This window comes from Loxodonta africana, chromosome 3 (genome assembly GCF_030014295.1).
Source record: "Loxodonta africana isolate mLoxAfr1 chromosome 3, mLoxAfr1.hap2, whole genome shotgun sequence".
Classification (NCBI taxonomy): domain Eukaryota; kingdom Metazoa; phylum Chordata; class Mammalia; order Proboscidea; family Elephantidae; genus Loxodonta; species Loxodonta africana.
Window position 1 is genome coordinate 116731578 of NC_087344.1, and position 12297 is coordinate 116743874.

The window sequence follows — 12297 nt, forward strand, 5'->3', positions numbered from 1 at the left end:
AAAAAAAAAATTGCTTCATGTTTTGCTTTCTTTTGTTCACATTCTGGAGACAGACTTCTCTAGCTCTAGCTCTATCTCTTTCTCATAAGGAGCTGCTTAGTCTTTACCTCTTCTCACAGATGCTGCTTTCCAAACTGTCCATGTAAGTATAAAAGTTTATTCTCAGCAACAAGGTGCTTTTCCCTTCAACCTTATAACATTCATCTATGACAATATATTTCAACTAGTGAATTAGTGCCTTGAGTTGCCAACACAAATGCAGAGAAAAGGAAGCTGTCACTCTTTTTAAATGATAGCGAGTCTTCTGACATCATTCCTAAACAAGGGTCCTCTCTTAATCAGTTTTCCATCCATCGCACTCTACCTCTAACAGGCTGCTCAGCACAGTGTATTCATCGAGGTGGGGCAACATAACTGTTAGCTGGCAGTTTAAATGGGGTAGACTTATCACAAGAATGACAGCCTGGGCAATTGTTTGCCCTCTGGGAATAGGTACAGGCAGGTTCAAATGAAACACATCCAAATACTAACAGCAAGATTCTTAATCATGTCAATAAAAAGGATGTACTGGTGTCTGGGACCCAGTGGTCACAATATGCCTCTTAAACTTTTGAAGATGAAATGCTGTCTGGCTTTTCAACAGAATGTTCCAAAGAATCTATCCTGTCGTTCTTTTTTAATACATGCTACTTGTTTGCTAGATGAAATCTCTAACACTGATACGCCACATGCTAAAAAGGCATGTTTTTGAATAACACAAGAGTGGGTTATCGAAATAAAGGAATGAAAAATAAGAGAGGTTGGAGTTGTAGGAAAGAAACAGTAATAAGCAATGAGATTTTATTGCAGAATAAAGGCCATGTTTTAATGTAAGTACCAAGGATAAAAAGAGCCCTTTAACAAAAGGACAAATATTGTGTAAGACCACTATTATAAGAACTTCAGAAATAGTTTAAGCTGAGAAGAAAACATTCTTTCATGGTTACGAGAGGGGGCAGGGAAGGAGGGTGGGAGAAGGGCATTCACTAATCTAGATAGTAGATAAGAACTACTTTAGGTGAAAGGAGAGACAGCGCACAATACAGGGAGGTCAGCACAATTGGACTAAACCAAAAGCAAAGAAGTTTCCTGAATAAACTGAATGCTTTGAAGACCACTGTAGCAGGGGCAGGGGTTTGGGGACCATGGTTTCAGGGGACATCTAAGTCAATTGGCATAATAAAATCTATTAAGAAAACATTCTGCATCCCACTTGAAGAGTGGCATCTGGGGTCTTAAACGCTAGCAAGCAGCCATCTAAAATGCATCAATTGGTCTCAACCTGCCTGGATCAAAGGAGAATGAAGAATACCATGGACACAAGGCGATTATGAGCCCAAGAGACAGAAAGGGCCACATAAACCAGAGACCACATCATCTTGAGAACAGAAGATGGTGCCCGACTACAACCGATGACTGCCCTGACAGGGAACACAACAGAGAACCCCTGAGGGAGCAGGAGAGCAGTGGGATGCAGACCCCCAATTCTCATAAAAAGACCAGACTTAATGGTCTGACTGAGACTAGAAGGACCCTCATGGTCATGGCCCCTAGACCTTCTGTTGGCCCAGGACAGGAACCATTCCCAAAGCCAACTCTTCAGACATGGATTGGTCCGGACAATGGGTTGGAGAGGGATGCTGGTGAGGAGTGAGCTTCTTGGATCAGGTGGACACTTGAGACTATGTTGGCATCTCCTGCCTGGAGGGTAGATGAGAGGGTGGAGGGGGTTAGAAGTTGGCAAAATGGACACCAAAAGAGAGAGTGGAGGGAGAGAGCTGTCTCATTAGGGGGAGAGTAATTGGGAGTGTGTAGCAAGGTGTATATGGGTTTTTGTGTGAGAGACTGACTTGATTTGTAAACTTTCACTTAAAGCACAATAAAAGTTATAAGAAAAAAAAAAAGAGCCCTTTAAAAGGATAGCTTAGTAACATTTTTATGGAAACAACGAAATAAAACGCTTGGCCAATTTAATTTGTGGCTCTTAAATTTCCCAATGTTTGTGAATTAGACTTTACATGTTCTCATGACTTCCATTATGTATCTATTCGAAACACTGTATATTCTCTATCTGTGGACATGTAGCTATCTCTATAGATTTTTTTCTTCCAATAATAAAGATTCCCATAATACTTGTATAGTGTAAATATAATTTGATAATATGCTGCTAATATAAACACTTCGTATTCCTGGTGGTAATAATCAACAAACTGCTTAGGGAGGAATTGTCTAGGGAGGAGAAAGGTAAATTTGGATAAAATTAGGGAAAGTCCATTTTTTACATCCTCTGTTTAAAAACAAACTTAAAAAACCAAAACAAAACAAAAAACAAGCTAGAGAATAGGATAAGGAGAAGAGGTCAAGATAAATGCCTCTAAAGAAGGCATTTAAGGAAACAAAACCATTTTATGAAGAGGGTTGCTTTAGTTTAGTTTATATAAGTGGATATTTTCTAAAATCAAAATTCATATCATTTCTCCAAAACACAGGCTTTCAAGCTGGGTAATATTTGCATCCTAACTGCTCCTCTTACTAGCTGTGTAATCTCACAATTTTGAAATTTACTTATTTATAAAATGGACATTAATAAGAACCTGCTTTTTTAACATTGAGGCAAATGAGACAATTCATGTAAATTACTTAGTACATAATAGAATCTTAATAAACAGTGCCTACCATGTGACTATTCCATTTTTCAATTATATGATGTCTTTATAAATTTTAGGATTACAACTAGTTATATGTAAGCAGTTTTCAATGTTAGAGCTTACTTATCGCTCTCAATTATTCAATAATTACAGGTCTAAATGATTAAAGCTTTCCCTCCAAGGAAGATCCAAGTACTGCCTACATCCTTCTCTGTTTGAACATAAAACAAATTAGTCTGTCTTAGAAAAAAAAGATTCATTTAACCCAAGAAAGCAAGGTGATTATGCAGCACAAAAATAATCCCCAAAGAGATATCCAAAGAGCGTACTGAATTTTTATGAAATCAGTAATGTAATAATTCCCCATTACTGAAGAAATAAAAAATTTTCTGTTTTGAACTAGTTATATTTATATGCAAACATTGTTTCAACTGTTTCCAGGTTCAAGTCATTTTTATATTTTCTTTAAAATTATTGAGTCAGCGGACGTCACTTTTCCATGAATTTTTAAAAATTTCTCCATCATGTAGGAATAGAAACATAAATCCAATATTCACATTCAAATTGAGAAAGGAGTATATATATTACATATATCTAGTCTATGAAACATAAAATGTAGGTATTGAGATAAATTATAAAGAAGGCCTGTTCTAAGACTTTAAAAAAAATATACTTCAGTGCCTGAATATTAATCATGAGTAGCTCTTTCAACTACAAATGTTTTCAAATTTATTGATAATTAACATCATTCTAATTTTTCACTCTTTACCTTGGCTGTCAGGAAGGCCAGAATTAAATTTTGAGTTCAAGTACAGCCATGGTCCAATCTCTGGTACTTTGTAAAATTATCTCCTCTGCTACCTTAAATAGTTTCTGCTCTTTATTTTATTGCTTTGTACACACGTATATGAAATTTACAATTGATTTATTTGAATTTTTTTATTAAGGGGAGTAGAACTATAAACTAAATACTTTATATTGTGATTATTTAATTACTCTTATTTTATACTATCTTTATAAACTCAACAAATTCAGAATTTTTTGATTTTATACAGAAAAAAATTGAGAGGTAAAAAAATGAGGAAAATGAACAACAACTCAAAATGTCATCATTTTGTGACCTCGGAGGCAGATTATCCAATAGGCAAGGTAAGCATGGTGCCTACCTTGCTTACCAGATCATAGGTAGTGAAAAATTTCACATTTTTTTCACCACATTAAAGATTCTGCTTCTAGGTATGACTGGCATCTGTCTGTTTCCCAATCCCACAGCACCTTCCTGCAGAATCAAAGCCTCTTTTTAAATTTATAACCCCTGACAGGGGCGGATGACCCAGTAAGCAAAGTAAGCGCAGGCTTCCTTATATTTACTAATCTGTAGTGAACAATTTCACACAGGTTTCACCTCATCTTTGATCTGCTTACCTTGCTTATTGGATAATCCACCCCTGTATGACCTCATGATTTAGTCAGAAGCAAACTGTAAAGACATACACATACATAAACATAAGGAGCAGCTATTTTTATTATTGATAAATGCCCAGGATGCACCAGGAGAGGTGCTTGATTAATTAAGAACTACTTGGCCAAACTCTCTGATAGGACAGAGCAGGAAATGATTTCTTCCTTTCACTGGACAGAATTTAATTATGGTCTTAAAAATTCACAATATATCTCAGGTGATGAGGGCTTCTTTCTCCCTGTAAAACTTTCCATTTTTTCTGTGAATATTCAGTGCCATTATAGACTTGAAAATTGTGAGGAAGCCACCTTTGTCAAGAGAAATAATTTTTCCATGTAACTAACATGGCAGCTTGCTGTGTTCAAGGTAACTTAAAAAAAAAAAAAAAGAACTTAGGCAGACATCTCCAACTTTTAATTGATTAGGCTATAAACCAAAAAAAAAAAAAAAAAACCAGTGCTGTTGAGTTGATTCCGACTCATAGTGACCCTGTACTTTTCATTTTTCCAAAGCCATAAAATGGTGTAAGTAAACATTTGGGACAGAAAATATGGTAACTTTTTAAGTAAACAGAACTATCATTACAAGCTCTACTGAACACCCTGTTGAAAAATCTCAGGAAATTAGAAAAAGAGAATAACAAGTGATTTCAGGACTTCGATATCTGTGGAAGGCTGATTGATCAGCATTCTCTGGCCAGAGAACCCTGCCCTAAACATTCCCTTAAAAAATTATCTCATTAAATATAATGAAAAGTAGTAAGTACACACACTAAACAGACTATGACATGTGAGAAGCTAAACAACTCGCCTTGTTTATCCTCTTCCAATTCACTGTAGGAACATTCATCACTTTCATCTTTCCCATTGTCATCGGCATCTGGTGCCTTCTGTGACGAGGTTTCACTGTCTTTTTCAGGGTCTAAATGATCTTTTTCATCATCTGAGGGTGACTTTGTCATTCCATTCATTTGATCATCAGCCTGTCCTTCTTCATTAGCTTTCCCATCTTGTTTCTCCTCATCTACTTCAAAATCTTCTTCATATTCTGACAAAAGAAAATCTTCGGTATGAGAATGAAAATAGAATCCCTAATACTTAACCCATTTCCTTTTAATGAGAACTTTGACTCCATTATCCTCTCTTCCCTGGGCCTTTCTTCACTTATTTTTCACACAAATTAGTGAACATGGAAAACTAGCAGCAAATGATCAAAGATTGCAATCAGTTACATATACAAAAGCACAAAAGAAATGAAGCTTCAAATGACAAGGCTGAAACCTAATAAAAGTTCATTTATAAATGGACATGATCATCTACAATGACAAAAATGGACAAGGGAAGAGCTTGAGAGAAAACAACAAATCATAAATAAATTAAAAATGAAGAGAACAGGGTTACAATAATGAAAGTTAATTTGGAGAACCAGTGAGGTCATATTTCATATGAAGAATGTTCAAAATATTTGGATATCAAGTTAATGAACAGTGAAGTGAAAAAATTCAATTAATCAAGTCTGAGGGCCTGAGAAGTAACACTGTGAATAGCACGTTCTTTGAGAACCAAGTGGACATCACGAAAAGGCATTATGAAGGATTCTATACTTAGACCAGAACTAAAATAGTATACATTATTCATTCCTACAATAATGAAATAATTGCATTCTAAGCATAAAAATTCTTAGAAAACTGAATATTCCTGTCACGGCCATTAATTCACTGCATTCCCTATAGAGGCGCAACAAATCTGTAGCAGAAAAAGGAAATTGTCACATCAGATAAACTCCACCTGTCCCTTGTGGTTATAATTTTTCACCTTTCATATTTAATTGTCACCCTTTTTCTTTCCACCAAAAATGAAAAATCTTGAAGTGACAACATGCCAAGTATAGAGAGCAAAAGGATCTCATGCAGAACCAATTAAGCAAATAAACACTTATCTTTAAAATAAAAATTGCAGGGAAAATAAAAGTTTCCCTATTTTGCGTGTTTCAGTTATTAAATATCGCGGCTCTTTTCCCAGTGGCGGGGACCTCTCAGGTAATTACTTGAGAGCTGTCCGCCCTGCTACAATGAAAGAAACTTAATTTAGAAATGCATGCCTTCAGCACCTGAAGAAACTCCTTTAAAGCAGAGAAGGTATGAGGTAGATGTAAAAGGAAAAGTAAAATCAAAAACTGTAAGGAAGAAATGCAGACAAAGAGAAGTCATCACACGAATGTTTTCATGAAAGGGAGTTAATATGAGGAGTAAGAAATGTGAAATAATACCAGTAAAACAAAACTGTAAAATAAGCAAAGTAAAGAATTTGGTTTATGTTGCATGGCACAAACAGGACATAGTAAATATAGAAATATCTTGACCCAAATATTGCAGGCCAGGTTATAGGATAATTCCTCATTTGGCCCACTTGGTTGTCCAACAACAAACCTTTATGTAGAAACTTCTATATGGAAGAAGATAAAATTGCAAAATAAAAGATTTTACAGAAACACAACCCCTGCAATCAAGGAGTTTCCAATTGTTCAGGAAATAAAATGTAGGTATACAAGAGATGATGTATTCATATTATAGTAGTTTTTATACATGGAGCCCTAGTAGCACAGTGGTTAAGAGCTCAGCTGCTAACCAAGAGAGTGGCAGTTTGAATCCACGAGCCGTTCCTTGGAAACCCTGGGTGGCAGTTCTATTCTGTACTATAGGTTCACTGTGATTCAGAATAGACTCGATGGCAATGGGTTTAGGTTCGGTAATGTTAGTTCCAAACACCACTAGACTCTATTGCTATGGATTTTCATACAGGACACATGATTAATTATAAGAGGCAGTGCCAAATAAGTGGAATGGAATCAAAGAAGGGTTGAAAAATCATTTTAGGGAATCATAAAAGTCTTCCTAAAAGTGGAAGTGGAGGTTAGGCGCAGAATACACACACGCACACACAGGCATACACATATACCACTTCACAGATATTTGCTACTGTTCGCAAAATAAGCAGTGGGTCATACAGAGCATGAGCGAATGGGTGCAATTCTGTCAATAGTAGTACATAGTGGTGAAGTATGAGGGATTTGGGTTCAGCAGTCATGTACCTGAGTCTCAGTCACAATACTTTCTAGCTGTGTGATCTTGAGCAAATTGCTTAACACCTTTAAGCTTCAGCTCCTTAATTGTAACATGGGTGGTACCTGGCTCACAAAGCTGCGGTTGAGTATGAGAAGCAATAATCTCTGGAACGTGGTTAGGACAGTGCCAGAAACAGTGGACACCTAATAAATTTTAGGAATTAGTAATAACAGAGACCACGGTTGGGAGGTGGAACGAGCTGCTCATAGAACAGGAGAAAAGACACATAATATTTGCTCTATTAACATCAGTACCCTTTAATAGAGCCACCTGATTAAAATCAGAGAAGTACAAGTGTCCATAATTAGGATACAATTATAGTTACATTTAGAAGCAGAGCATAAAATTGAAAAAGCATATCATGAACCATGAGAACAGTCTCTGCATCCTATGTTGCAGGAGCATCTGTATTTTCTCTCAAAATATGAAATTTAGGACTGCCCGGACTTTGTTCTACCCACCACTGTCATCCACCTAAATATTAACCTGCCAACCACGAGCAGTCCATTAGCATTATAGCTCAAAACATACCACCTTAGCATCATCTCATTTTGGATATGAATACTGGTATGCTTTCTGGATTCCTTTTCATAATTTCTTTTGTTTTCTCCACCCCATTTTCCTTCTTTCAGGGAACTTAATTAGCTTGTTGTTTACCATCCCCACTAATGAGAAAGTAAGTCAGTGCCAGGTCAACAACAATCCAGCCGCAACCCTCCCTCACTGACCTCGACTCAAGCTTCTTGTTGCCCTTAGTATCAGTGGCTGTTCTGCAGAGAGCTGAAGCCTTGCTGCTGCTGTTTCTTTCTCTTTTTTAATGGAGTTGGGCATCTAAAGTCCACTAACTAGCCCAAACAAAACAGATATCTGGGCGAAAGCTGCATTATAGATATACAATACGACACAGCACTACTCATGTTGGTTTAAGAAAAAAAAAAAAATGAAAAGCCTCTATTGAATATGGCTTTAATAAACCTCCATGTCTTGAAAGTTAAAATACACAAAAACACATCCCATTTGTTAATCTCTCTGCTATTGCTGTTGCTATAGGTATTTTTAAATTCTCAGGCCAAGATAAGGATAAAGACTAGAAGGGATCATGGAGAGAGGTGAACTGGGTAAAGCATTATGAGCAAAATCTTTTTTAGAATAGTTGCATCATTTTAGTAATAAGCAAAGGCCAGTGCTTAAAGTCTCTGTAATTATTCTCTTGGATTTCTGAAACTGTTGAGCAACAAAAAGGAGCTCTGGTGGTGCAGAGGTTAAGCACTTGGCTGCTAACTGAAAGGTCGGCAGTTCAAACCCACCAGCCGCTCCACGAGGGAAAGATGTGGCAGTCTGCTTCCATAAAGATTTACAGCCTTGGAAACTCTGTGGGGCAGTTCTACTCTGTACTATAATTGACTCAACAGCAATGGGTGGCAACAAAAAAAGTACAGTAAAGAAGACACCTGGAATCTACCTCTTTCCTGATGCCAGCCCTTCTGCAGGTCACTCCAGCTCATGGCTACTACTTCTCTAATCCAGGCTTTCCCTCCTGGGTATAACAGGGACACTCAGTCGCATCCTCCTGACATCAGTATGTAGCATCCTGAATGGCTTATACAGAAGAGGAGGCTGTACAGTGTTGAAAGTCTGGGCTTTGGAATTAGAAAAACCTAAATATGAATCTTAGTTCTCTACTTGTTTTCTATGACATTGAACAACTTAGGTTCTTTGAGCCTCAGTGTCCCAGCCTGTCAAATGGAGGTTGTAATAATGCCTGTCACATGGGATGGTGAGGATAAAATGAGACGGTATGTAATAAGTGCCTGGCAGAGCACCCAGCGACTGGCACTTTTATTATTGTTGCTATCATTACTATTAAAGAGGGTTTTTTTCTGTGTGAGCGTGTGTGAATGACTGTGTGAATACATACAAGAATGGATGCATAGATGATACATAGACAGGTAGATGATAGATGATGGGTAGGTAGATAGATAGGTAGATAGATGATAGATAGATAGATAGATGGTAGATAGATGATAGATAGATGATGATGATGATGATGATGACAGATAGATAGATAGATAGACAGACAGACAGACAGACAGATAGAGAGATAGATGATAGATGACAGATGACAGATCGATCAATCGATCGATACATAGATGATAGAAAGGCAGACAGGTAGGATCCAGGATTCCAAACCTATGTCTAATGTTTTTAGTTATAGAATACTCAATCAGTGTATAATCTTAGGTTATTCCTATATTATGCCAAAGCAATTCATCAATTTCCACAAAGCAAGTTCATACAAAAACTAAAAAAATAATCAAAATTCTACTTGGTCAAAATGGTCTGTGCAGAAGTCAATTAAAAAAAAAGAGTTGCCATGGAGTTGATTCCAACTTATAGCAACCCTATAGCACAGAGTGGAATTGCCCCATAAGGTTGCCAAGAGCAGCTATTGGAGTCGAACTGCCAACCTTTTGATTAGCAGCCAAACACAGCCTCTGAAACCTCCTGCTTTTCTCTCCTCTCTACCCTCCAAACAATCACCCTCAGCACCTCTGGGTCAGGCCTGCCCTCTACAATAGATGACCAAGGACTCGATGCAAAACAGTGAGGAAGGAGGTCAGAGATTCCTTACACGTGACACAGTTGCCTAACACCATAACTGAGTAATATCAGTCAGTAGATATTTTTGCAAATTTTGGTAATCAAATTTTAAAAATAAAACAACCGTAACAACAAAAGAACTCTGTATTATTGATTACCATATTTAAATGTATTTTCCTGGTCATCTTCCCAAACGTTTTGTCCCGCTTTTCCTTTACTTTCCATTTCTTCCATAGCTGTTCTCACTTCTCTGACACCCCTTTCTTCTTCTTGAGCTGAAAAAATGGCTGAGGTCAAGGTTTTGTTCCCCTCCATCTCATTCTTTCTTCGTGTCATGTACTCTTTATCCTTCCTCAGCTTCTCCTTATCCTTCTTCAATTCCTCTCTTTTCTCAGCATTTTCTTTCCTAGCTTTTGATGAAGATGTTTTTTTGTCAAGCCCCATTGCAATAATGCACCTATGAAAAATATTAACATAATGTGTTCATTAACCTTTATTTACAGCACTGTGGAACCTCAAAGCTTTTAAAATTACTTATCTCTTTTTCTAGTATGAAGTGTTATGAGAAATAGTTTTATTATGGTACACATAGGTTAATTAAAAATAAATAATTTTCTCTTTATCGATACTAAAATCTTATAAGTGAACACAACAAATTCTTAACAATCTTACAGTAATAAACAACTCAGCAACTAAGAACTATAGCCTTAAACTAAAATTTGTGCTTTAAAGTATATTTGTAACCTTATATCAGAGTCCAATATATATATTACTCAAGTGCTTAAATGAAAATTATATGATAAAAGAGCATTCAGGTTTACAAACACAGGCAAGCTGAGATTAAAACAATCAGAAGAAGAAAGATGTCATTCAATCTTTGATAATTTATCATTCTAAGAACATAACCACAGTTTAAAAAAAAAGACATACAATAATATAAATATGATTGATTTTTTAAAGAAACATATACTGTCAAATGTTGTACCCTAAGGAGCCTACACACTTATTTTAATAGAACTGCCCTTATTGCTTTTAAAATGGCCTTTCAAAGCCTGTACTACATTCTTTTGAGGGTGTTTGTTGGCAATAAACTTTTGTTCTTTAAACATGGCAATGATTTTTAGAGGTCATAGAGGTTCATTCAAAGTCAAATCTAGTGACTCAACTGGATGACATGAATGTATTACATCATTCCAGAAAAAATATTTTTTAAATCAGTTACAGTAAAAACAAATGTGGAAACATTTTCTCCTATAATTTTTCCCGTTTCTCAAGTTAATATCAAAATGAGAATTCCAATAATGATAATAAGTACATTAATAAAAATGGTAATTATGATAATGGTAAGATTACTAAGCACTTACTCTGTACCAAGCTCTTTGCTAGGTACATTACATATATCATCTTACAGGTTTCACTACCCCACAGACCAATGAATTAAGAGTTATCATCACCATTTCAAAAAAAAACTGAGGCTTAAAGGGTTCCATGACTTGCCCAAAGTCACTGATGAGCATATTTGTGATGGAGCCAAGATTCCAGCTCAAAGCTGTCAGGCTCCATAACCTCACACTAAATCCAAGCACCTAAAGCAGTGCCAGGTATATAAAATCAGTTGCTTTTCAAGTCGATTCCAATTCATGGCAATTCATGTGTGTCAGAGTAGAACTGTGCTCCAAGTGGTTTTCAATGGCTGAATTTTTAGAAGTAGAAAATCCATAGATGCATTATTGCAATGGGTCTTGACAAATCATCAAAAACTAGGAAAGGACAGGCTTTTCTTCCTAGGTACTTCCGGGTGGACTTGAACCTCCAATCTTCAATTAGCAGCCAAACGTGTTAACTGTTTGCACCACCCAGGGACTCCTCACACTGTATCACAACCAGGAATAGCCCCTAAGACGACTAACTATATAGACAAATGTTACACTACTGCGCTTACCACCAGAGAAAGTACTCATGCTCCTCCTTCTCTGAACCTAGGCATATCCCCAGCTATAGGGAATTGAGGCAATTGAAGTGGCTGCGTGAAAAGGCACCAGAATGCTGTCAAGACTTGTCAACTCAAGAGGGATAGGAATAATATTAAAAACCTGAAAATTCCCCAAAAGTGAACCAATCCAATGGCAATTTTCTCAACCTGGAGAGTCCTCTGAATGTCAGCCATCCCCAATCTAGAAATAGCATAGCAATTGATCTTAATTAATTCTCCCAACAAGCAAATATGAGAACTTACTTGGATCACTTTTCAATATCTTCCAATAAAATACGGCTAAAAGGATTTGCACTCAAAGTAACTATTGGGCTGTAAAAAATGAGATAATAAGAATACACTTACCTCACCCCATGCTAAGCATGATAAATATTTCTTGACTTTAATGATGATATACTTAGCACATTGCTTCCTTGGAATAAAGGTGTCA

General features: G+C 36.6%; 1 protein-coding gene across 1 annotated transcript in view; it reads right to left on the reverse strand.

Moving 5' to 3' along the window:
• ERICH3 (glutamate rich 3) overlaps positions 1–12297 on the reverse strand; it is a 116106-nt gene that overhangs the window by 38782 nt on the left and 65027 nt on the right. The window contains exons 10-11 of the mRNA XM_023549646.2: positions 10033–10331; positions 4960–5196 (exon numbers count right to left, since the gene is read on the reverse strand). Of these exons, the coding sequence (XP_023405414.2) occupies positions 4960–5196; positions 10033–10331 (536 nt within the window). The remainder of the gene's footprint in view (positions 1–4959; positions 5197–10032; positions 10332–12297) is intronic.